This window comes from Plectropomus leopardus, chromosome 15 (genome assembly GCF_026936395.1).
Source record: "Plectropomus leopardus strain MGB_pleo_1.0 chromosome 15, ASM2693639v1, whole genome shotgun sequence".
NCBI classification, from domain to species: Eukaryota; Metazoa; Chordata; class Actinopteri; order Perciformes; family Serranidae; genus Plectropomus; species Plectropomus leopardus.
In genome coordinates, this window is record NC_142190.1 from 13386240 (window position 1) to 13412410 (window position 26171).

Genomic DNA, 26171 nt, shown 5'->3' on the forward strand with positions numbered 1-26171 from the left:
CTGTGCACCAATGTTGTAAACTTCTTGCAAAGACTGTAATTGGGTGCTGAACAAATGTGTGATCAGCTCCTGCCTGTAATGTTTGGTGAGTCAGTGGAAGTTGAAAAACACTGGAGAAGTTATCGAGTGTTTATATCTGCCAAAGAGGTTCTGTTTGTTAGGACCTGGTCACACCAGAGAGTGGCACGCTGAAACTAATCCCCATGTCTTTGCAATATGTTTGGTTCTAGGAGCTTAGTGACGACTCGCTCTGATCAGCTGTAGCTAGTGGGTGCGCTAACCACTAACATGCTAGCCATGTGGGACAATAGCTCCCAGAGCTTCTTTCTATTTTCTCTGTCATGTGCTGTTTGCAAATTTGTATGTCCTAGGATGTTCGAGAAATTGCCCACCCTACTCTGCCTCTGATTGTCTTACCCTGACATTCTTACCCTAACCAATCTAACTCCTCTTGCCTAAACCTAACCAATCTAACCAACGAAGGCAGCGGGTACTAGCCAGCCAGAAGGAGAGTATGGCAGGTCATGCCTTTGCCATCCCCGGAAATGCATGCCATTTTACTCGATTCCAGTATTTTGCTCTGGGGATTGTAGATTGTTCCATTCAATTTAAAGCAACTCCACCAAAATCAATTGTTTTTGTTAAGAAATTTTTATTTCTGGTAGGTGTTTAGAATTAAAAGAAAATGAATAAAGCTTTGGTGAAATTTTGTTGTAGAAAAGGGAGTTTTTAACTTCCCTAGTCAGGTGATTATTGAACATAAATGTGAATACTTGAGGAACTACTGCATGCATTTGGATAAAGGAAGCTGTATGTATCCCATGACTCCCCATCATTGTGTTTATTTTTGATGAGCATGATGAAATTTAAATTGAAATGACACATGAAGCCGATACTTTCGGTTCAGGTATTACGGTTTTATGGTTTGTGTTGGGGAAAAAGTCCTATGAAGAGGTCATGAGGTCAGGTGATGCTCAAGGGTTAACGCTCATAAAACCTCAGAAAGACATTTATGTCAGAAACGTGAGCCGCCATTATTAAATCAAACTTTTAATATGATCCTGATTCTGAGTTAGGGGCAATCTTGTAAACTTTGATCAGTAGTTATTTTTGGCTGAATGGTAGTTTCACGTGATGTCATCAGCCATGATTAGGATTTTCAGCAGGCTGTTGAAGCAACATTTGCCCACTGAGTGTGAGCTGTTGAGTTAGCCACTTGCAACCACACTAGGTTATAAGAAGCTTTTATTTTACAATAAAATGTAGGCAGGTTAAGAAGTTAAGCTGCTAGCTTCACAAAGCAAACATTTCAGTGTTGAATTAGTTCACACAGCCTCTTTATTAAAAAGGTTTTATAGACCAAAATTAAAAGGAAAGAGCACAAGGAACCAAAGTAGCTGCTTATGCCAAATATAATGGACTAGGTGTGCAAAATTGTTTCACTGTTATATTCAGTTCAGTGTGTCATTTCATAATCTGTAAAAACTCTTCACATTAATTCACAAACATGGTGCACTAGATCCTGGAGTTTCGTGTTTCAGAAAATTAGAAAAGCCAACTTTGTGGATTTAATAAAGCCTAAATATGCGCTCACTGCTCAGTTGTAATCAAAGAAAATGTGCAAATAACTTTAAACTATAATTGTTAATGAGCAAGTATCCACTTAATTTAATTGCAGGATAAGTTGTAAATATTCAACTGTTGCTATCTGTCTTAACCGTATTTAGTTTTTCAGGTCATTGTCCTACTTACTTTCTTATATTCAGATTCCATTTGAGCAAAACCTGAGGGAAAAAAAGAGTTTTATGGTGTATTAAATCAGTGTTCTTTGCTACCCAGTTAATGTTGCAGATAATCATGCTGGGGGGAGAACATGTGGTCATGTTCAATGATCATTATAGTGTATTATCTAAATATGTGCGGAACAAACACTCGCGCCCTCAACCTACTGTGGGCTCAGGCTGCATGATTGTTGTTGGATTTTCTGTCCTTGCTTGGATTCTTCTGGGCTGGCTCTTGATACTGGGTGTAATTTCCAGCCTCCTAGAAATTGTTTTAGAGAAACCTTTCTACCCTCAAAGTTCTGTTGAAAAACTCTGGAGGACACATGACCGTGACACTGTGTAGCCAACAAAATGAAGCAAAGGTCAAAACTGTAGTGTTGGCAAGTTTCAAGTTAAATCTCTTTCTGATCTCTGCAACTCAAAGCTTAATTGACAGTTCAAGTTTGAATTTCACAAGTCATGTAAGGTGATGTTCCTGACATCACCTTACATGCCTCATATTTCTGGCATACTAAAGGAGAACTTGAGAAACGAGAAACATAAGATGCAGCTGCAGTAAAGCATTTGGTATCAAGGACTGGCTCTGCATTGGAACATATTTCAAATATAAAGAGGAGTACTGCTGCATATTTGCAAAATGTCATATAAAAGCCTTTCGTGCTCCAGAGAGAGCTGTGTGTGAAATCTGATGAATAACTTTGTGATGTCACTTGATTTAGTGCTGGCTGGGGTTTGTAAATAAAAAAAAAAACATTTAAAAAAAACTCCATTTGTTGGGACAGAAAGGTGCTCTCTTGCCAGACCTCTGCAGCCCGCTCCTTTTCCTTGTTGCAGGCTATAGGCTGCAGGCTGCTACTAGCACTTGATTTTTTGAGCTGAACTGTGTGTGTTGGAGTTGCATTGTGGGTAATGTAGGCACCAAGTTTTATCAAGGAAGAGGAAAGAGTGGAACAAAAAGATGATATCTCTGCTTCTGGATTTCAATACTTTGTTGTCTGCTCGCTGATCCCTGAAAGTGAAGTTGGACCTGCTGTGCTTCTGTTGTAATGTTGGTTACTTGTGTGCGTAGTTTTTAAAATATAGTGAACCAGAGATGGCACTTGAAAAGTGTGGCTGAAAGGGAGCGTAGATACGAGGTCTGTACCTGACTCAGAATAATGCCTGCTGAACCAGATTTGGCTGTTCAATATGAATATTCAAAAAAAAAAAAAATTGTTCTCCATATAAAGCTTTAAAGTTTGAACAGGGCTGAGCAGGACGTTCAGTATGACACTGCATTTATGCCATACAGTAAACAAGCTACCGGCGCAAACAATGGATCGCAAATGTGCAACATTTTTTGCCGATATTAGATATCAACAAAAGCTAGAGACTGTATCCTATTAACTTGCTGTGAGCTGTAAATTCCCCACTTTTATACCGTATACAGTGTGGTCTCTCCCTCCCTCAGTGCTGCTGCCTGCATCTTGCAGCTGCAAAGAGTAGTGTGAAAGTCAAGAGCACTCACTCCAAAGCCAAATCTGTAGTGAAGTAGTACACCACACAGAAAAAAAACAAATGCTCGATTCGAAGCAGTCTGTCATCTGAGGGTCTCAGACTGATGATTCGAGTCTCTACTAAGGCTGCCCCTTGAAAGTTAGATACAAATGCAGTGATAGCTCAAATATTGTCATGCAGGGAAGTGACATTTCGTGAGACGTAAGTATTCTTGTGGGACCCAAAATGCCTCAAAATCAGCTTATTTAATAGAGTCCAAACCCTATTGTTGAGTTTATCTCTTTGGGGTTGGAGATCTCTTTTGTTGCAGTTCAGGAGACAGTTTTGTATCATGTTAAGTTTTGATTACGTGGAGAGCATTTCAGTGACTGCACTCGCTACCTTTTAAAGCCTTATTTTCACGTGCTTCTGTACAGTGTTTCTTTCAGCTTGACAAACCCCTCAGTGTGGTCATACACTCATGCTCTCTGCAAACGTGACCTCCAGTTGGTCACAATTTTTACTTGAGAGATTGTATGGCTGTAAGTAAGATCAGTGTACAGTATAAGTGCTGTGCTTGCACTAATCTCCCTTTCAATGGACTTAACCCCACAACATTTCTGACTTCACTTCTCTTGTTTTGAGTCAATGTTATGCAGGTTTGGCTTCTCTCAGAGCTGAAAACTATTTCTCAAATCCCTTTTAGAAATTCAGATTCTCCGTCTGTTTTCTCTGTCATGGAATTACAGTGTCTTTAGCAGGACCTTTTGCTTCTTATGATCTTCCTCTCAATGGCGTCTGGTCTGAGGAATGTGAAAAATGTATTGTACTCCAATGTAAGCTGATGGAGAAACTGACATGTGAGCACACTTGCAGCCGAGGTTTGCTCCAGACGTTCCGTAAAGTCGTGTGTGATGTGCAAACACAAAAATGCAGTAGAGACATGGGCATGATATGGACTCTGTATTTCATAACGTGGTAGGTACATTAAGTAAATGTGTTGTATTTTAGTATAAGATAAGGTTTATATCATGATAAATTCCCAGTTATCTTAATAAGACAGAATGTAATGATATAACTGTATAAATACGTCAGTGCAGGATATTTCCTGTCTTGTTTTGACTCACCTCTGATGTGTTTTGGGTTTTTTTTTGCTGTTTGACTTACTTAAAGTTGCTGTTTGACTAACTTAAAGTTATTTCCATTTGCAATTAATGTATCTGTTGTGTTTTTGAATAAAAGTTTATTAATTTCAGAAGAACACATTCAAATAAGAACGGCAAATATTTTGAGTTTTTGCTTCACCTAAACAGTTGATTATCATAATTTTTCCAGCTTAATTTTCAGTCCAGAGATTCAGTGATTAATCAAGTAATGCATGAGTTGATTGCCTAAAAAATAATCAATTAGGGGTGGGAATCACCCACGGTACAATAGTGTCTTGACACTTAAGTCACAATACAATATTATTGCGCTTTAAATGTTTTGCAGTGTACCTACTAGTGGGAAAACATTTTGTTTATTTTTTTTAAATCTCTTTTTATCTTCATGTTATGTCCCGAAAGAAAAGTTCATCAACATCTGAATTATCCAACATTTGTTCATCTCACTTCACTCTTTTTAGTGTAGCAATGTAGCAAATGTATGCTTCTAATCACAGAAGTTAAATTTGTGTTTGTAATATTTATAATTTATATTATAAAAATGACTATATCAATATCAAATCCCCCCCACTATTATAATCCGGCTTCTTAAATATCCGAATGTGTTGCTTTTCTTTGCCTTATGGTAGTAAAGTTAATATATTTGTGCTTTTGTACTATTGCTTAGACAAAACAAGACATCTCACGATGCCACAGTACACTGTGAAGGCTATTAATTGTTGCTGCCTCATTTCAGTTGATTCACTAATTGTTTAAGATTTTGAATCTCAGTATAATTACTTCGATTCCAGATATATTCTGCATAATTCAGAGGGTATTTAGGTTGCAAATGTAAATTAAAAGTAGATCTTAGTAAATTAAACTCCCTAAGAGATTCATCATCTGATTAATGTGGTCTATTTTTCAGCCCTTTATGTTCTTGTTTTGCTGCACAAACCTAAATCTCTAATCTGATTTTGCTCTCATGAGTACACACAATGAAAGCTTGGTACACTGCTGCTCTTAGTGTTGTTGTTGTTGATGGTTAGTAGTCTGCCAAAGGCTTTTATTACCACCCATCTCTCTCCTTCTCTCACTTTCTCTGTCTCTTTTTTTGGCCTTGTCCCTCGACATGATCGTCGTTAAGGAGCTTATGGAGATTTTCTCTTTGGTGTAAACTGCTGGGCAAAGTCCCTGTGAGCCGCTTTCACTCCCTCGTAGTCAGAGTGTGGTGACACTGCAGCCAAAAACGGCAAGAGGCAAGATCTCTTCAGGACACAAGACAGTTTAGCATTAGGGTGAAGTGAGCTTCTGACTGTTGGTTTGTTTTTATGAAAATTGATGACCCCGCTACACATTGGGCTGGCCAAGTATTGCTTGTTTTCATGAAGAAAACAATATTTTTTAGGAATCTTTCAGTTTTATTCGATTCCTCTCACTATGCTGGTAAACAACGGTTGGTTATCCTTAAATGCTTGCACATGTAAAACATGTAGATGCAACTTGAGGACAGACCTGCTTCATGACTGAGTGTGCATATCTCCTTATTGTGTACTGAAACGTTGCTGTATTGTTGTAATTTTTCATTCATTGTCAGTTTGTTGTTTGAAGCACTTTGCTGCAGTAATTTCGTGAATTCTACCGTCAATCATTTGTTCTCATTTATTGATGATTAATTAATTGATTGATTATTAATGGTTGTGTGTTGTTATTGATTTAGATTTTTGCTTTATGTGTGTCATTTGCTTTTGTTTTATAATTTTTTCCTTGTCATATAAACTAATATGTGACATTTATAGACTAAATAATTAATTGTTGAATCACTCTTAGATGTTTTTTTTTAGTCCAGCACACTGATAAGTACTCTTGATGACTGTTGGTGTCTGCTGTTTGGTTGTACTGATGTGTTTCTGTGATCCCTGGACATTTTCTTCATGAGTTTCCGAGTTTTCTCAGTGTCTGTGATGCTGCTGGTTGACCTTCTTCAACCGTCTTTTCACTGTGTCTTCATGCTGAATTGCTGTGTTTCAATTCTGAATAAGTATTCCGATGGTTTTGCATTTTCTGTGTTTTTGTTTTGTTTTGTTGAAATGAGCTTCTGTTGTTGTTGAGCTACCTGGTTACAATAATGACAGGGCAGAAAAATGATGGGACTGGTGTCTGGTTGCTGCTGTATTAGTTCAGTTTATCTGAAAGTGATGCCACAGCTGCACATTAAGAAAGAAAACCTGAGGGTAAAAAAGCAGATGATTTATTGAGCGCTTATCTGCCACAGGTGGATAAGACAAAAAGTAGTGGTAAATTTAAAAAAAAAAAGCAAAGGAGTACACATACAAAACTGAGACAGAAAAAACAATATTTTCTGTATTTGATCTCACTTTTTATGGTGTTTATTTGTTCAGATAGTTTTTACCACGACCGTCATTTTCTAGAAAAAAAATCCAGCTAACATCCAAAGGGAAAGTTTTGTTTCCTGCTTTACTCTCCGTTAGTTGCTATTGCTGATGATTTTTAGAGGATCTGTTTTCATGTATCCAGAGCCAGTTGTAATGTCGACCATCTCAATGTCTTTCCACAGAGTCTACTGGCCCTGCCAAGGTGGTGAGAGCAGGGAACCCGCCCAAAACCAGACGTGGAGGAAAGGTAATATTCTGTGTGTCTGTCTGTACAGCTGTGTGAGAAAATAGTGGTGGATATCAACAATAATGACATTATGCTGTCTATATTAAATAAAGCTCAACTGAAGTTTAAAACAAAACAATATCAGTAGGAACATGGCTTGAGTGGTAGTTTACAAAAACAGACCTACAAAGCAAATGAATAAAACTGCTGGGGTTGAATACTGAAGACAAAATAAACTAGAAAGTGAAAAGTAAACTATCTCAACAGTTATGTAGCTCATAGTTTTCTTGTAAGAGTCAAGTTTGGTGCTTTAAAATTAACACTGATAAAAAATGCAAGCAGCGTCTTTTTGTCAATGTGCAAAATATTAAAATAGCTTTTTTTCAATTTAGAATTACAGTCACTCAAAATATTGGGTGTTTCAGGGCTGTAAAACTGTGTTGAATCATATCCTATTAGTAAATGTAGGAATGAAGTCAAGGTTCTTTAATAAGGAATAAACTGAGTGCTATTTTGCACTATTATTTATATCAGTCTAACAAATCACATCAATACTATAGTATTTTTGGATAAAAATAATTGCATGTAAAAATGTATTATGATTTTTTTTAATTCTGAAAAACATGCAGTGGCTCTGCATGCTCTGGTTATGGCCTGCGGGCCTTCATTCAAGACAGCATAATCCAGCATACACATTTTATGGGACGGATATCAGAGGGAGAGGAAAGACTCCCATGTTATTGATTCACAGGTGTTCCTTTCAGGTTGGTTGTATGTTTACAGAGTTGGTCATGTGAGGATTAAAACACTGTGCACTGATATCCGTTTCAGGCATCAGTTTGTGACTTTTTGTCACAGGCTTCCATTAAAGCTGACTTTTAGCCTGTTATTGTGTTGCTCGTAGTGTGAAAGTCAGCATACGCCTGTAGTCTGGACTCAGTAGTAAATGCATAGATAGAGTACTTTTCTAAACCCTAAAAGTGGAAAGGGATACACATCAGGCATATGCAGTATCCGGTATCAAGGTATACCAGGGTATTTAGAGTGATTTTAAATACGTACATGCTCGAGAGGCTGTATTGAGGATATTCTTGCATGCCATGCACATCACATGCACTGGTGGGTATGGCCAGGCCACACTGCATTCATGAGAAGAGTGTGTTTACATTGGCTGTGTGTGTTGTTGCGGCACTGCTGCAGAGCCGCCCACTTTAATAACCACTAAATTTCCACAATAAAAAGGACATACTTCACTCATTTATGAAGCCGTGCAACCCACTGCATCATCAACAACAAATAAATACCCTTTTCACAGTCTATTTCTGCTGACAACCGCATGCGTCATTAAGGAAAATCTGCAAAACACCATTAAAAAAAAAAAAGAATATATAGATATGTACCACTTAAGCCTAATACACATACCTAGCAGTGCAGGAGCAGTGTTGACTGATAATCTCGTCATCCTCTTAGCCATAATTTGCATCGTATTGCCTCATTCATAGAAGTTAATATACATATAACATGAATGTTATATAACATAACACAAGCCTGGTCATAGCATACCGTAGTCCTTGCTGTGGGCTTCTTAATGATATGTTGCTTGATGCCAAGTGGCTTTCTAATAAATAGTGCAGTGCTCCGCTAAATGGAACTGGCATTGTCATGTTACTTTTTGTCAAGCTCACCCAACCTAGCAACAGTAACTAAGGGGGGCAGGACTTAGGATCTGTCGATTCAAGCAGAACATCTTCACGAGGTCAGAGTTTCTTTACAGCTTAGTGAAGATATGTGCAGTCACAGTGCTGGTATTTATCTGTCATGCCTCAAGCTGTGTATTAACCTCCCTTCACACTTCCTGGAATGCAAATGTGAGTTCTTGGAGAGCCAATGGCTCAGCAGCAGATAAAGCAGACAAACTCTCCCCAAAGTGTTTCATTCACAACTTCCTTTGATTGCAGACACAGTGCTGCTGTCGTACTGCAGGGCTGTTAACCACACCTTGACCACAAACTTTTACGACATCCTAACGTTAAGAACAGAATTGCAGAAACAAAAGACTGAAGTTGACAAATCACAGGTAATACAACTGTTAAGGATGAAAAAAGTAGGTTGTTGACAGCAGGTGAGTTAGAAAAACAATTAAGATTAGAATGTATCTTTGTTAGAGCCCTACTGTGACAAGAAATTGAGTCATGCTTTGTAGCTGTGAAATGAGTTTTACTTTGCATTTAACATTTAAGTAGTGTTTCTCCCCTTCACCCCACAAAGAAAACATTTGAATTTATTGATCCAATTGGATGTGTGTTATGGTGTTTAGTATCAAGATAACCTGTCCTAACATCTCAGTTTAACAGACACACGTGACACTCCTGCTTATTTAGCTTTGTTTTGTAATTTGTCGCTCAGGTTGGAGATTTTGGTGACACCAACAGCTGGCCAACTCCCGGAGAGATCGCGACTAAAGACATGCAGGTGAGTGTTATGGTTTGTTTGAGAGGTGTTAAGTCACAGGTTGGTAGAACAGTATACGGGACAAACTGATGAGATAAGGGTGGTGTGTGTTAGCGATTTGGACCACTGAACTATTTCAGATTTTCTGCTTTTTTGTAAGACAGCCCAGAAGACGGCTGCTGTGTCTCGAGCTCATTATTAGACTCTCATTTCTAATTTTCCTTGAGTGTTTTTTTCTTGTAGAAATATTTGTTTGAGCATTGTCATCGAAGCCTGAGGTTTAGGAATATTATTTGTTGTGCATAACTGTGTATTTAAGTAATGTAAATATAGACACCAATATCAACCTCATGTCTGCAGGACACACCTGTGTTAGAGCTAGGTGGTTATAACAAACTGAAATATCATGATACTTTTGACTTGATCTTGGAGGTAATTATTTTACAGTATGGGATGCATGACTTGATTCTTTCAAACAAAATAAAAGAGCGGGTCAGCTGTTCTCCCCTCCCTTAACCCCACATACTGTGTTCGCTGACGGTGTAAGCATGGAGACTGGAGAAAGTGTTAGCTTGTGGCTTGAAGGTGGAAGATGGTGATGTTTTATTGTTATTAAACTTTTATTTAACATGGTGAAGACACATGGAGATTCAGTGTAATTCTGCATTTGTACTGTATAAACACAATTACAGATCCTGCAGTAGATGGAGGTCATCACAACAGCTGGCAGGAATACTCGTGCACAGAAGCTAAACAATGTAGCATACTGCTGTGGACGCCATGTTAGTTTGGTTCTTAAAGTCACACATTACAACAACTAACCAATCAGAGATGGTAACTTCTGAGTTTTTGTGTTCTTGTGCTAGGTAAAATGAACGTTTCTGTCAAAGCAGTCTGGTGGCCGAGGATGGGAGTAGCAGCTACATGTAATTTAGCCACCTTAAAAAAAAAAAAGAACCTCCTTGAAAAAATCAATATCATTTTAAGTGCATGTTAAATTTAGATTATTTTACTGTTTTATTTTGCCAGCAGATAGCCCTTTCCAATGGGGAACTGAAGCCATTATATTGCCCTTTTCAATTCCACCAAACTCAATTGACAGAAACAGTCAGTTTATTTCATAGCACATGGGAGTTGCTGGTTTACCAGGACTCAATTGTTAAGTTTGTTTGTGCTACTGTGTGACTTTCTGTATGAAAATAACGTGGCATCCATAGCAGCACATAGTTTTATAAGTAGCAATAACATCATGCAGACAGCTATGCCAGGTCACGAGGGAAAATGTTTTTAGAAGGGAAAATAGCATTTTGGTGCTAAAACATACACATTTCAAAATGTAAGTTTCTACTTTGAATACATAAGGAACAAAACTGGGAAGCTACAGAGTGGTATAAAACCTTAAAAAATGACAGAAATAATGGAGCTGCCTTTTAAGTTTAATAAACAGGATCTGTGGTGGTATGATAACAGGAAATATTCCTTAATAATGACAGCTAGCCAGTAACCCGGTTGTTAAGAGATGCAGAACAAAAGATTTGAGACTAATTCGACGTGGGTGACAACACAGAGCGAGGTGTTTATAAAAAGGGAATCTTGGTCCTTAATTATAATATTCACCAACCAATCAGAAGGAGCTGCTCAGCTTGTCCTGCTACACTTTGTCTAAGTGGATGTGTGTAGTTTTCTACAACAGGTATTTTAGTGGTTGTGGCTGTAATTATACAGAAGCTAAACAGCACATCCAGACAGAGCAGTCTGCTGCTGCTGGCCCGACTTTGTGTCTTCAGGACTGCATGTTTCCTTAATTTTTTTTAAGGGAGAGGGTAAATCAAGACTGTCCACTATGGCAGGACCTCTTGGACACATAGGAGACAAAAGAGAAATGGCTGACCTCAAAGCAGGCACCAGGCAACATTTACACTGAAATCCATCTTTTTAACAGGAATTGGGGGTTGTTAGAAAAATCTCATTCGGAGGAATAATTACTGTAAAAAATCCTTCTGTCAAACTGATAAAATTGAAAAAAACCCACATGCTGTCTCACTTACTGTTAGCACACGAATATATTCATGACTTTTCAGGTAAATTGAGGTATTCCATAGGGTATATTCTGTATACATAAATGCTGGGTAGCATCGCACTAATACTGTCATATACTGTATAGGTATGAAGTTATAAAAAAATGGATACTGCCCAAGTCAACTGGGTAAATTATCCAATCAGAAGCCCTCAGAAATAAGTTTTATTGTTTAATGAAGCACATTGAGCAAACACATACACACTAGCATTCAGGAAAGTAGGTAAAGAGTTTTTTTTAAATTCTTTTTAAACATCAAATATGCTAAACATTCATCATCTCAGTTTTTCATTGGTCTTTTTCTTCTGATAATCAATTGAACATCTTTAGGTTTTTTTGTTATGGAATCAAAACAAGCTATTAGAAGATGTCATCTTGGGTGGGTGATGGCCATTTTAAACTTTTTTACCTGACATTTTTGTAGATTTGTAGATTAATGCGAAAAATTACCATCAAATTAATCTATAGTGAAAAACATTCAAAAGCAATTAATTGCAGACTGTTTTCACCTCATTTGCTGGCTGTTCAAGCTATAGATGCCGGCACAGAAAGGAAAACTAGGACAGAAAAAAGTGAGATATCAAAAGAAGCCTGAAACACCTGTCGGTCTACTCCAGTTTAGACCCAGTCCACCTTTCACCACACACCCAACATACTGACCCCCTTCCCTCTATACTCTCTCGTTCCTTACAGCTGTTGGTGCGACAGGGGAAGGGATGCGTCTAATTTGTGTCGTCTTACAGTAGCAGCATTAGTCAATCACCCCTCAACGCCGTTTTCTATTTTTGCTCTCTGGGTGATAGTGTGTCACCAGGAGACCGAGTGACCCCTGCAACTTCCCCTATTTTAGGCAGCCAGGTCTAAGCGAAGATGAGGGAGCTGCACGTCCCAGAGCAGTGAAATGTGGGTCATATCATCGCAGCCAGGAATAACCGGCGGCTCCGGTGGCAGAAATCATAGGTGGTGGGATGGGGGTGGAGTCTGGAGACGGTGACCAAAGCCTGGGAAGGGATGTCCTTTTAGGGATCCCCCTTCAATAAACCACCCCTGGATCAGTGCTGCTGGTTCTATTCTTAGGGGCTGGTGTTCACCGCCACCATGAACATTTAAAGCTGCAAATCAGTCGCGTAATTCCTCAGATTATGCACGCCGGTAAATAGACACTGACATTTGATAAAGGAGGGATTTGTGATTTGCAGGGTGTTGCTTTGGAGGCTGGTGCTGTGGTTAAAGCTAACTCTGAGATTCATGCAGTAAAAAAAAAATTCTGTAACTTGATTAAATATGTGCTTATGGCTTTTTCTCTTCTCTCCTTCATGCACCATAAAATATACTTCAGTAGCATGTTGGTGTGACAGATGTGTCTTCAAAGCACCACAAACACATTTGTGTGTTTAGCTGGCAGCAAAAATGTAAGAGATGTAGAGTATATCTTAACACTGAAAGATGCAGAAAGCCAAAAAAGAGCCAAAACAGTTAGTAGACTATTCAACAGAAAATTACTTTTTTGGTTATTGTTAATCAAGTTGGTGTAACTTTCTCAGAAGGGGGATGAGGATGTGTCGATTTTTTTTAAATTCAGTTTTATAACATTATAACATGAATATGTTTAAGTTTGGACTGCAGATCAAGCAAAACAAGCAATTTGAAGATCATCTTGGGCTTTGGGAATCTGTGATTTCTTATTTTTTAATTTTATTTTGTTTGGTTTGAAATTGTAGATTAAAGTAAAGTAAAGCATTTTATTATTATTTATATTTTTTAGCCAAAAAGTCTTGCAGTTTTAGAGCCTCTCATATGTGAAAAAATAATCATTTTCTGTGTCATGCATGATTGTTAATTTATTACCTTTGGGTTTTGAACTGTTTATCGGACAAAAAAACATTAGAAAATGAGTCTGCAAAAACATAGATTCACTGATAATCAGACAGCACAGTTGTGGCGAAAAATCAAGTCTTAGATGCACAGTGATTCTCTTTTTGAAAGATTATGTCTCCATGCAGAAAAGTCAGTTATTTGAGATTTAAACCTAATTCTTGACATTTCTAAGTGCTGCTAGGATCCTGCTTGGCAGCAAGGTAAAAGGACGGGAAATACATTATATATAGATATAAAAAGAATGCTGAAATTATTTTAGAGGTTATTGTAGCCCTCCGAATCAGAAGCAAATCTAATCATGATGTGCCGAAAGATTCCCAACTCCACTCTTATTGTTATTTTGATGGGCTGATCCTTTGATGAATTTGTTTAAATTTTTTTTTAAGTCTTTATAATAAAACTGGCCTCAGTAAAGATGTAAGAGGCAAAAATCACAGTAGGCTACTTGTTCTGTGCAAAAAGTAACAGTCTGAGACAAATCAAATGGGCAGCTTGTCTAACGGGTATTTAGTGGCATCTGCTTTAAGTATGTAAAACCACGTGTCCGCCCAAAAGTAAGCACCCCTCTTCCCGCACAATCCTCAGGAAAAACTTCACATATGAGCACATGGCTGTGTTCAGCCTGCAGTGTGTGCATTAGGCTTTCATGTGTCTGTTGTGTTATCACCTCATTTCTGTTCAGAGTGAAAAGATTGTCCGCATGTTGTTGGTTTCTTGTGTTGGTTGTTGGTATACTGCAGCCATGTTCAGGAGTCTTTTATTTTGCGCGACTTTAAACAGAAGCCAGATCAGTGGCTTCCTGTCGTGGTAGAAGAGTGAATCAGCACCCCCCTGATCTCAGTATTACTGCCGACATACACTGTCTTTTATCGATTCAGAAAACACACTCACACCTGAGCTTTGAACAGTCGTCTAATCTGATGGCTCATTTCCATCACTTCCCACCCTCTCTGCACTCGCTAAAAATAATCGCCTCTTATTCCCATCTGTGCAGAATCAGAAGAAATAAACCACAAAAACACGTATGCTCGTCTGCATGTAATGACACAACATTAGCCATTTAGCCACTGAGATGATATGGGATGTACTTTATGAAACCCAGAGGGAGCTTAGTGGACTGTAGACGCAGCAGATGCTTCTTATTATCCACAGCTTGTGCTGCATCCATTTGGCATTTTCACTGTGTTTGATGGCAACAGGAAGAAGAGTTTTGCCCTTGTGTTGTTGGAGCAAAGCAGCACAACACAGACAAGCTTTTAAAGAGGCAATAATTGTTTTTTTTTCCACCCACCCAGTGCACAAAGTGACCAGATTATAACTGCAGGGGCTTAGAAGGACTCGCAAATTCACTTTAGGGCCAAAAAATCCCCAAACATTGAAGGGTTTAAGATTCCCCATTCACATTGATACATAACTACTTCACAGCTGGGCTTTTTCTTACAAGCTTTGTGTTTTTACATTCACTATGAGTGTGTGTGTGTGTGTCTGTGTGTGTGTATGTACATCATGGTCCCACCTCATTGTCTTCTCTAAACTGCTCTTCCCTCCCTCTGTTCAGATCGAGGCAGTGACACGGACCGTGTCCTGCCCGCCAGCTGTCAGGCAGGTCAGAGACTCATGGAGATCCACTGTAAGTTCAACCTGCAGCCTGTGAAACCTCCAGCCTGCCTACCTACTTACATCAGTACAAGCAAAAAAAACCAAAAAAAGTAGAAATCTAACACTGCACAGAGAAAGAAGCATCAAACAATGTCATACAGTCAGTCAAAGCCTGCTTTAAGTTACACTAAGATTTTAATTATCCTCACTTTTTATGCAAGGAAGCCTGAAACTCCCTGTGCTGACAAGTTTAAGTGGAAGCCAGTTAGCCTACCTTGCTAACGTTAGCCCTGCTTAGTCATGTATGCACACTCAAAGCTGTGTTCGTCCCAAATTATTTAAAGTTTTTCTTTATGACACAATGAGAGAGAGGACACCTGTCAACATCACTTATTTCCATTGTGATCCATCATGAAAATGTAGCACTGGTGCAAGAGGTCATGTGCATCATACCACCATCATCAAATCCATAAAATAAATACAACGTGCACCATCAACAAAAATATGAGTTTCTTATAAGCCACAGTTTAACTGTCTTTATAAAACTGGGGAATTTTTTAAATTTTATTTTAATGTTTTAAATGAAGTGGTAACCAGTTCAGATCATAAATTCTAATATATTTTTCTTTTTTTTTTGTCCCACAATGGCCAATTTCAGCAGATGATCAATAACACCGTGGTATATTATATGCATTTGAAAACATGACGTGGTTATAATGGCCCCTCTGGGGGTTCTAGTGTTAGGATAAGACAGGTTTAGATATGTTCGTAGGCTGTCTGTAAGTATTTCCATATTCCTCTTGTCTGATGTTTTATTAACCAGTTCATTCAGATTAGGGCTATTTTCATGATTTGCTGCAATTTTTAAAGCGCAAACATTTTTTATCAGTTTGACAAATTACAGAAACTTTGCAGAAACAATATTGCAAATAATTGCATAAATTACCCAAAATAAAATGTTATTGTATGTGTCAGTATAGGTTTTATATGCACCCTAGGTGGATTCTCCTTTTTCCTCTTAAATGGAAGTTTGGAAATGGAAGTTTAATAGAGCATTAAATTCAAGGCCCTAACATGTCATTACACACATAATCAAACCCGGATGCAACCAAAAGTAAAGTAGGTGAGGATCCAAGCCTGTGATAAGTACAAATTCTTAATTTAGATAGATTTGAAATGTGTTTCTTCAGCTTTCCAAAATAATTTCTGCATGATTCTAATGTCAATAATCTAAAAAAACGGTATTTTTAAAAAGGTTACAGTTTGCACAACAGAATTGATCGTGTTGCCTTTATACAGTTGATTACGAATTTCACTGCATGTTTGAAGTGGGTCTTTGAGTTCCTTGTTATTAGATTAGTTTGCAAAACAATACCTTGAAGGCTGAGCATGTCACTGTCTGAGGGTGTGTATGTAGACAGAAGGGTTTGGGTTGAAATGTGTCGTGCCTCTAGTTACTTGCTCGACTTGACTCCAATACTTTGCATGAGTCCTATGCAAACCCCTCAGGAGTGTCAAACTTTGCAGATACGTGTGTGTTGCTGATAGCTGAGCTGCCATAGGAAAGATGAGCAGTTGAACTCTGTTTGATTTGAATAAATGCGTATATCAGCTCTGCGAGGAAAAGATAACCAGAACAGGCAATTCACATTTTGTGAACTACACTGTGTCCGTTACTGCGTGTTAGCTCAGGCTCGGCTGGAGGACAGTGGTAGTACTGGTGCTGCTCTGCTGCAGTCAAAACATTATGATGAGACAGAACATGAGACGACATAAAGAAATCCCTAAAAGTCATGTAAAGTCTGCTTTGAGGAAGCTATCATTGTAATTTCAACATTAATAGATAAAGTGCTTCAGTTTGATCTGAATATAAAACCTTAAGTTGTGGATGCAAAACATATTAATATACTGATAACAAGTTATTCTACAAGCTAGATTGCTGGGAATGGTATAGTAAGAAAATCATTTTATTTATTTTACACTTGCCCTTTAGATTATAAATGCTTTATTTGGTGTGTGAGGCTGCATTCACATTTAATACTTTTCTTTTTAAAATCCATAACTATTGCTTCATTTCCTCCTAGCGCCCACCCTGCTCCGGGGTATTTGAATCCCTAAAATGGAGACTTTTGAAAATGATCTCATTATTGTTTAAAAACGATTGCATTTTAGTGTGGATGCGTGGAGACAGAGACTTTTGAAAATGCTGAAAGACGCCCACTTTAGCTTCTTGATTGGGTATTATCGGTTTACCATATTTGCTTTGTTAACACCTTCCAATCTGTTTTCCACCGTCTTTACCGCCTTACCCGTGTTACTGTCAGTAACAGTTCCACTTTGTTGTCAGTCCAAACAACAAAAATCTTTGGTCTTACTTTTTGCAATTGCTGTTCTCCCTCCATAGCATTTTCTGCATCTAAGCAGCTAACTGTAGAGAAGACAACTTCCTGTTTACGCTGGCAGGCCCGTGGCCAGTGTTCGTGAATGGTCTTGTGATATGTGTTTTTAGATAAATCATTTTAAAATGCTGTTTTAAATGAAAACATATCACTGTGGATGAAGTTTATGGGTCTGTTGTTTACCAATAGAATATATTAACGATTTTTGTCTATTGCTCTGATGATGATATTCAAGAAACACCATCATTTTCTACTGTCTTCTGTTCGCTAAGCCCCGCCCCTACCTCAGTTACTGTTGCTATGCAGATTTACCACTCAGTAGTTCTGGTCATGTTTTTGAAAAGTCAGTTGGTGAATTCACAGAGGCTGACAAAACCGCCTCTCATTTCTAATTGGCTGAAACATCAGCTGTCTTGCAGGCTGCACACATGAAATGTTGAATGACTGAGGCTAAAGTTACAAGTCACAGGCAAATCAATCAAAGTTTATGGTTCTGGAAAAGCTGTATGTAAAGATGATGCCCTTCAAGCATCACTGTTAAACTCCATGTCCACTGCCTTGGCCAAAGCATAACATAACTAACATAGCTTTATATTTTGGGTGCTAGTTATGTTTGCTAAGCTTGGACTGGGCAGTGACTGTTGAGGGGAGGGGTTAAGCAAACGGTCTATTGCTTGACTGAAATCTTGTGCATGTAAACGAATTATTTAGCCACAAAATGATCATTTGTATATCAGTTACTCAGCCCATGTCACCTTGAATTTATGAAGACATTTTTCTTGCACGCCCTCTTGCTTCCTCAATGATGAACCAACAATGCAAAAACTGTGAAAGTTCTTGACAAATTGAAGTAAAACAGGTTTATAATTGATATAATACTACATTAAAAAAGTCTGTTTACAAAATCTCCCACAACGCGTACAATACGACCCAAGTCTCATTAGCGTAGTCATATATTTAGTAATTTTCCTAAGACGTGCATTTTTGCTCAAACTTTAAATAGCTACAATAAACTACTTCCACATATGAATAGCAAGCCTTGGCAGGCAGGTTCACTTAAGCTTTGCTCATGTATTCCACTGAGCTGCCCACTCATCAGTGCATGAGACTGTTTATGTGAAAATGTTAGTAGTGATTTGAAAGTAGTGATATTTTGGTGAAAATGCATGTGTTTTGGAAGTATTGAACCTACAGCCTGACAAATGAGACTTGAATTATACTACACAAGTTGTGTGAGAGTTTGTAAATGTTTTGATGTAGTTTTGCTTTTGTTAAACTTTAGTTTGTAATGAATTTTCTCCGTTTTTGCATTTCTTTATTCACCATTCAAGACATGCAAGAAAAAAGTTTTCTTCATGAGGGTGAGTACTTGAAGAACAAATTATCACTTTGTAGGTTAAGTATTCCTTTAATGTCCGGTTCCACGTTGCTAAATCGGGGAAATAACATGGCGTGTATATGAGCAGATATTCTTGATTCTTTGGCACTAATTTTGGCCGCTTTCATTTTCTGTAAAAGTGTGCTACTCCAAATTAGTTTAGTGCAAAATCCCTTATAACTCTGACCTTATTTTAATGCCTTCAGTATCCTGTGATTGCCTGAAATGTTTCTACGGATATTTTCTTAATGTTTATCTGTCTGAACCTGTTTCCTCTCCAGGCTCCAAAAAAGACAACGGTCAAGAAGGAGGCAAAGGAGAAGAGAGAGAGCAACGAGGAGAGCAAGGAGAACCTGAAGGCCAAGTCAGACGACTCTGGAGAGGAGAAGAATGGCGATGACGACTCCCAGAAGAACGGACCGAAGAAAAAAGGTGAATATCGTTCGGACAACTGGCACGTTTGCTCCCTAAAAAGGAAATTGATTAATACCAAACAGTAGCATGTGCTAATGTTAGCATAAAAACAGGCTTGTATGTCTCACACTAAACCTCAACATGTTAACATCCATCAGCAGTTTACATGTTAACGCACACACGTCTGAACATAAGTTACACCTGTGAATGCCCTTAGTTTGAGGAGTCACAAAATGGACATCATACAGAGGATTTTTGTTTGGGGAACAAACACTGGCACCAGTTTTTTCCCCTCTAGTGGTAAGAGTCTTTATCCACCAGAAATAATGGCATGACCTCAGACAGTTTTTCTAGATTATGTGTGTATTTGTTTATTTAATACATAGTTGTTATGCATTATCAAGTTTTAAAGCTTTAAAGAGGCCGTTGGTTATGGTCAGGTATTTTTTGTAACTCACCAGCTTAAGCAGCTTGTTGTCTCCTCAATCACTTCTTTCTTTCCCTCTAATTTTGGGGTTTCCCTGGTGTTGTCATCCTCATATTTCTGTGTGGGTTTTTTATGATAAGCTTAACTGGTCATGGGATTTTCTTTTTCTCTTGACAAAGGTATGACCGACTTAAACCATTAAAGCTAAAATAAGCCGTGGTTGACAAATTAAAAATGTTGTTTTTGGTGTCACTTAACCCAAACTGGACAAAATGATTAATAGCTCATGTCAGCAGTGAAATAAAGGATGTGAGGGCAGTGCAGTCAGAAGATGCCCTCGTCCTGTGTCCAGTTACAGAGTAATACAGAGTAATAAGGCAGTTTGTTTACTCAATGTGTTGTCTTTAATACGAGTGCAAAGTAGTTAGAAGTAGTTGTAAGATGTTTTCATGATAGTTAAACTAAATATATATATTATAAGTTATGACAGTACAAGCAAATGTACTTACTCATAAAGTGTGAGGTAATGGCGCTTGAAGTCAGATACAGCTTGAGCCAACAACAGATGCCTTAGTGGAAGTTTGTGATGGCTGGTTGCAGTTTTGGCAGCAATAAAAGGATTTAACTACACCAGGCAGCCAGACAGTGAGTGTTTTCTGATCCTCACAACATGATTACCCAAAAAGTGTCGGCTTTGTTTTGGGGCAGCTTCCTGCCCCTTTCTGGCAGTCGACAAGACGTTTTTATTCCTTGAAACAATGCTGGCAAACAGAAGGTTATGGTGAGGATTTCACCACAGGCATTTTTCTTAGTTGTCATTTCACCAATGTGTTCTCAAAATATGTCCGTAAGTATACATCTTCTGTATATTTTAAATTATTATTCCATTTTATTGAAGATGCTAAAACCAAATCTTATGGACATGTAGGGGTCCAAATTAAAATGTATATATTTTTTTTATTTCACAAGGTCTTAAAGGCTGGTTTGTGTAACAGTAAAATTCTGACTTTTCTTACTTCATGCGATTTATGGGTCAGACTTCACCTGCAGACGTGCTGTTGAGATGATGAGCTCTTCATGTCTCTTCTCTGACTAAACATCAATGAGGAGAACTTTCACAACTCTGATCTCGGCATTGAAGCAAACAACACAAAAATCTGTTTACCACTTATGCTAGACCCTACAGATTAACCCTAAATTGGCCACACTTGACTACTTTTAGAACCAGGATTTTATATAGTTGTTAGACATAAAGTTTGATAGAGGTCAAAGCTTTATTAATAGAACAAACAATCAAAATTAGGGATGCATGATATATCTGGTCATCTATCATCTGCAGATTCCACAAAATGTGTTTTCATGTTACTGCTCTCAAAAATCTGTGACTGTCTAAATTGTGGTAATATCATTTCATATTATTCTATCAGTATTTTACATGCTTCTACAACAGTTGTGACTCAGTAGCCACAGTGTCATCTACAGGTCAATATTTTTCTTTTAACCCCCTTTATTTCCTCCCTTGTTCCTTTACCTACTGGGTCAGCAGATAGACACGAGGCCACGTCACTTTAAAACTGGCCGTCATTTCCTCTCTCCCATAGTTTGTGTGTCACACACTCACCCACACATCCACATAAACCCTCTGCAGCCAGATGTTGGTTCAGACAGCAGATCACTGATGCGCCCTGCTGGCCAGCTGAGGTACTGCAGCAGCCATAATGCTGTTTCACCAGTAAAAGACTTGGCAGTATTGAGCACATTTTGTCACAGCAGAAGTTAAAAATAGCTAATTCCCCAGTCTTCGGAGGTGCTGCTGTATCCCAAAAATTGATCTGACTGGTAAACTGGTTAAAGTGGACAGCTTGACTGCCAGTCACTGTATGTTTAAAGAGGCCAACTGACGTACTTTCTTTCTTCATAATATCTTTTCTTGTCAAACAATCTAACAATAAGTATTTAATGTCTACACGTGAGATTGTCCCACTGATTGATCCATAAATGTTTGCATAAGCATAAGCATTGATAGTATTGGTTCATACCTTTTGATAAATATGAGATTGTTAGCAGGAAAAATGCTCAAAATGTGGATATATTTTTATTTCTAACAAAAAGTTCAAGTGTATTTTAGTAAAAGTTCACATTATATACTTCCAGCAACATTTAGCTTTAAAGGAGATTAAAATGTCAAGTTATGATTAAAAAAAATAGTTAGGTAATGAATTCAGAGTTGAATTGTGGCCTAAATGACAAAATCTTTCCTAACTGCATTGCTTCTCCCTGCCGTTAAAAACAGGTAACAAGCAGAAGTGGGTTCCTCTGATGATCGAGGTGAAGTCCGAGGGTCCCAGGGAGCGCTCAGCCTCAAGGAACAACAGCAGACAGAATGAAAACCCCCGTCTGCCTCCCAACGCCAGGAACGATCTCAGAGGTCAGTCTGTCCAGTTTACTTTCTGCAGGTGACAGAAAAGGTATTTGCAAATGAATTTAAAGTGAGGTGAAGAAATCCCACCCAGTCTGTTTAACATGAAGCTTTAAATGCCAGGGGTTATTAGCTAGAGCTGTTTGACTTGTGGCAACATGTGACAGCAGATTTGAATGCCGTGCATTGGATGTGTTTGTATTACAGCATCTGTACATGCTGATCTATTGGCAGACATTACTGCTGGTTGAGACATGACTCAGCAGCAGGATGTGGAGAGATCTGTGTGTGCTCCTGCTAATTTGCTACTTCTGCTTTGAAAGCTCAGCTGCTTGAATGTACACAGAATAAAGAACTTATTTTCTTGTAACCGGTAAGGAACTGACATGTGTTGGATACTGAGTGGACATTTGATCCGTTGGTATGCAGAACATTTTGAGTTAAAAGTCTGATTAAAAGCAGTCATCTTAAGATGATTCTGCACCTCAGTTTTTGTTCTTCTCGTCCAGTGTGCCGGTGTGTTTGTGCTGAAGGCTGTTGGTTTCTCTGCAGACTGGCACAGTCAAAAGTATGAGCGGGAGTGGCGCGATGACCACGACGAGGTTTCCAGCGTGAAGAGCGAGGGAGCGCCGTTCCGTGGAGGGTTCAGAGGTCGCGGACGTGGAAGAGGAAGAGGCAGGGGACGAGGCAGAGGTGGCAGAGGTATGTTTGTTTTTTCCACCCTTAGACAGATGTGCAGAGAAATGATTCTAAAACACTAAAAATACTTTACCACAAGTTTTCTGTCCTCAAAAAATGGACTCTTCTTTACTTGGCCTTTCTTATGTGGTCGTCCGCCTCTTATTTTGTGTTTTCTGAAACAATACTGTTGCTGGTGAGGATTTCACCACTTTTCCGCTTGTGTGTGTGTCTTAACTGGAAACTTTTTTTTTTTTGTTTTTGCGCCAGTGTAGTGACTTACTATGACCACGGGCAAGAGTGTGCCATTATGAGCATAATACTTACAAATTAACAATTCAAAGTGATGTAAAAAAAGGCAAGTGTACAATTATAAATGGTGTACTGTTACCAAAAGGAATTTGAATTAAATCCTTTTTACTTCATTGGACCACTAAAGAGTGGGCAGGCTTAGGAGTTTAGCACAATACAGAGCTACAGAGGGGTAGACTTGGCTCCACACACACCTCCCCCACTGTTAGATCAGGAAGAGGACAAGGGACAGATGAATAAATAAGACTTCCATCACATTGTTTGGGAAATTAAAACAAAGGTTTTGACCACAGATATCCAAACAAACATCGCTTCGTGTTTCTCTCCATATTCTTCTGTTAGTCTCTACAACCACAGACGGTTTGCTACAACCCACAAACAGTGACTGCAAACCCGTATTAGCAGTGTGGCAAGCTAAATAACCAAAGCCTCGTTTGATTGGATGAACTTTTGGAAACGCCGGACACAGAAGTGCAGGAAGAGTCACCAATACTTTAAGCCCTTTTACCACCCTTTTACCTTGTTTTACAGAAAGAAAAAATGGGATTTTGAGGAAAAAAATGCTCTGATAACTGATTTTTATTTATTTATTTTAGGTAAATGATCAGTTACCATGGGGAAAAAAGGTCACTGGCTGATTTGTTGAACACTATAAAAGCAGAGCTTCTCTTACGTTGTGAAATGTATAGGTCCGACTTTTCGTGCAGACGTGCTGTAGAGGTGATGAGCACTTCATGTCTCTTCTCTGACTAAACATCAATGAAGAGAACTTTCACAGCTCTGATCTCAGTATTGAAGCAAATAAAGCAAACAAAACTAAAATAACTTAAATCATTCTGAGTTAGGTCTTGGTGATATAAATTATATAAACAGGTTCTCAATAAGAAGATTGGAAACCTCAAAATACGACTGGTAAGTTGTAGTATTTAACAACACACTAATAACGAGTCACGTTGCAGTCCTTTAGAAACAGACATTTAACTTTACAAAGCTAGGCGCGTGCCGCTGTTTTGATGTCAAAAGTTGGATAGATGGACAGGAGAGATGAGCTCTCCCACTGAGGAAACGCAACAATCGTAACCTTAAACTTAAAAAGAGGTGTTGTGGATAAAAAAAGTAACATAACATAAGTGGTTTGGCAGTAGTTTGGCCACTCAAAGCCCAGTCTGGACCCAACAGGTCTTGGCTACATACTGATGATGTATGCTGTCAATGCTGCTGAAAAACGGTGCCAATAAAGATGTGAAATGCCACCTCAACACCTGAAGCACCTCCATCCTATAAAGCCCTACATAGATATTATTAGACCGGTCACCTGGAGTAAGAGGCGAGGCACTCCTGCAGCCAATGGCAAAGACATGTGCAAACAATTACTTGTGGTTTTAAGGAGAGTTATATTTTGTAATTATTGTACATTTGCAGCACAGTGGTTTCCCTGAATTAAACAAACAAGATATAACATGTTAATTAGAAATATTTAAAGTAGCTATGCTAGCTGTTACCCTGCTTTCAGTCTTTTTGATCACCTAAGTTTGTCAGTGGCGGACTGTAGCTTCTTATTTTAACGTACAGGCATGAGAGCGGTATCAGTTTTCTGATTTCCTAAAATTTTGAACAGTTTCTGTCAATATTCTTAATCCTCTTCTTGCTACAAGGTAGAAAAGCTCAACAAAATGGAGCACGTTTGACAAACTACTGTCTGGCCAGTGTGACAGAACTGAAGAGTCTTCTATAGTTTTGGTTCTGTTTCAGCTCTCAGACTGGGTGGTTGGCGACCCTAAACTGGCCCCACTGAGGCCGCAGTGAAAACAAAAAAGTGCAATAACAACCAGTGAGTGTTGGAATGAGGAAAGGCCTTGGATCCAGCAGGAGAAGCAGGTTTCCCCGAAGGCCTGTTAGTTTTGGCAGGTTTCTTCTTCTCTCCCCTCCCTGTTGTTCACTCTCTTTTCATACATATTGTCTTTTCTTACCGTCCCCCTGCAAACGCTCTTCTTAAGCTCAATTTCTTTTCCTGCCTCGTCCTTCCTTATTCCAGCCTGAGGCAGAGATATCACTGCTGTCTTTTTAAAATTTTAAGAGGGAAGAAAAGCGTGAGAGAAAACAAAGATTAAAATCAACCCCAGGAGGAATAAATTAGAGTGACTGTCCATTAAGTCCAGTGTTACGGCTCCTTGAGGACAACTTGTTTACTTTCGGCAGCGCTGATGAAATGGTCAGAGTTAATGCTAAGCAGATGAACTTGTCTGTGTGTGTTTTCTTGGCCCTCGCATGTGTGTGTTCATACACAATCAAGCACACTCACACATTTGTCAGTGAATACATTCGCTCTCTAAGCTCTTTTTTAAATTTAAATATAATTTGATAAGAACACTTTTTAAAATATTTTTTTATTAATCTCTTGCATAGAATTGAGCCAGAAGTACAGGAGCTACAGGAAGCGCAATTTCGGAACCTGTCCATCTGACGATGATAAGTCTCTGGGGGCAAATGCCAATATTTTTAGGGTTTTGGTGTAGTCAGCAGATATCGAGGCCAAGTCATTCTCTTGCGTGTGCCAGTCATCTTGGCTATGGATTCACTATATGAATCCAGATAATTTTAAAAAAAGAAGCTAATACCATGCATAATCATCATCGGACTATAGGAGATAGGTTTAGAGATAGCATACTCTGGCTGATGCCTGTTTACCTGTTACACAAAGGTAATTGGTAATTATTTTTCTGACTACAAACAGAAAACAGAATTCTTCAGATACTATTAGTTTGTACCATCGCCTAAAGATCCTGCACTGTTTGAATTTCAGTACCTATCTAAATCGTTAATCGTTCTCTGTCCTGTCCAGGCCACTATGACTACCACTACAGCTACAAGTCCTACGACGTGAAAGATGCACCCTATGGTCAGAAGTTTGGCAACACGGTGACATACTACTACGACAACATGAGCAGCAACGACCTTTACTCCGTCGACCAGGACCTGCTGAAGGACTACATCAAGAGACAGATGTAAGTTTAACTTCTGTCTTAAAGGAATGAGACAAGAGCACCACTAAAACACCAAACACAGCAAAAAACACGGGCTGTTGCTGTTTATGCAGGATTGCAGTCTTACCTGT

At 38.6% G+C, this 26171-nt stretch overlaps 1 protein-coding gene across 4 annotated transcripts in view; it reads left to right on the forward strand.

Moving 5' to 3' along the window:
* larp1 (La ribonucleoprotein 1, translational regulator) overlaps positions 1-26171 on the forward strand; it is a 57316-nt gene that overhangs the window by 17070 nt on the left and 14075 nt on the right. For 2 of the 4 annotated variants that reach the window (XM_088088122.1, XM_088088123.1), the window contains exons 2-9: positions 6981-7045; positions 9431-9496; positions 14989-15060; positions 18760-18789; positions 19088-19238; positions 21941-22075; positions 22619-22768; positions 25899-26061. In XM_088088122.1, the coding sequence (XP_087944248.1) occupies positions 6981-7045; positions 9431-9496; positions 14989-15060; positions 18760-18789; positions 19088-19238; positions 21941-22075; positions 22619-22768; positions 25899-26061 (832 nt within the window). The remainder of the gene's footprint in view (positions 1-6980; positions 7046-9430; positions 9497-14988; positions 15061-18759; positions 18790-19087; positions 19239-21940; positions 22076-22618; positions 22769-25898; positions 26062-26171) is intronic. The other 2 variants (XM_042498755.2, XM_042498757.2) reach the window with 2 other exon arrangements.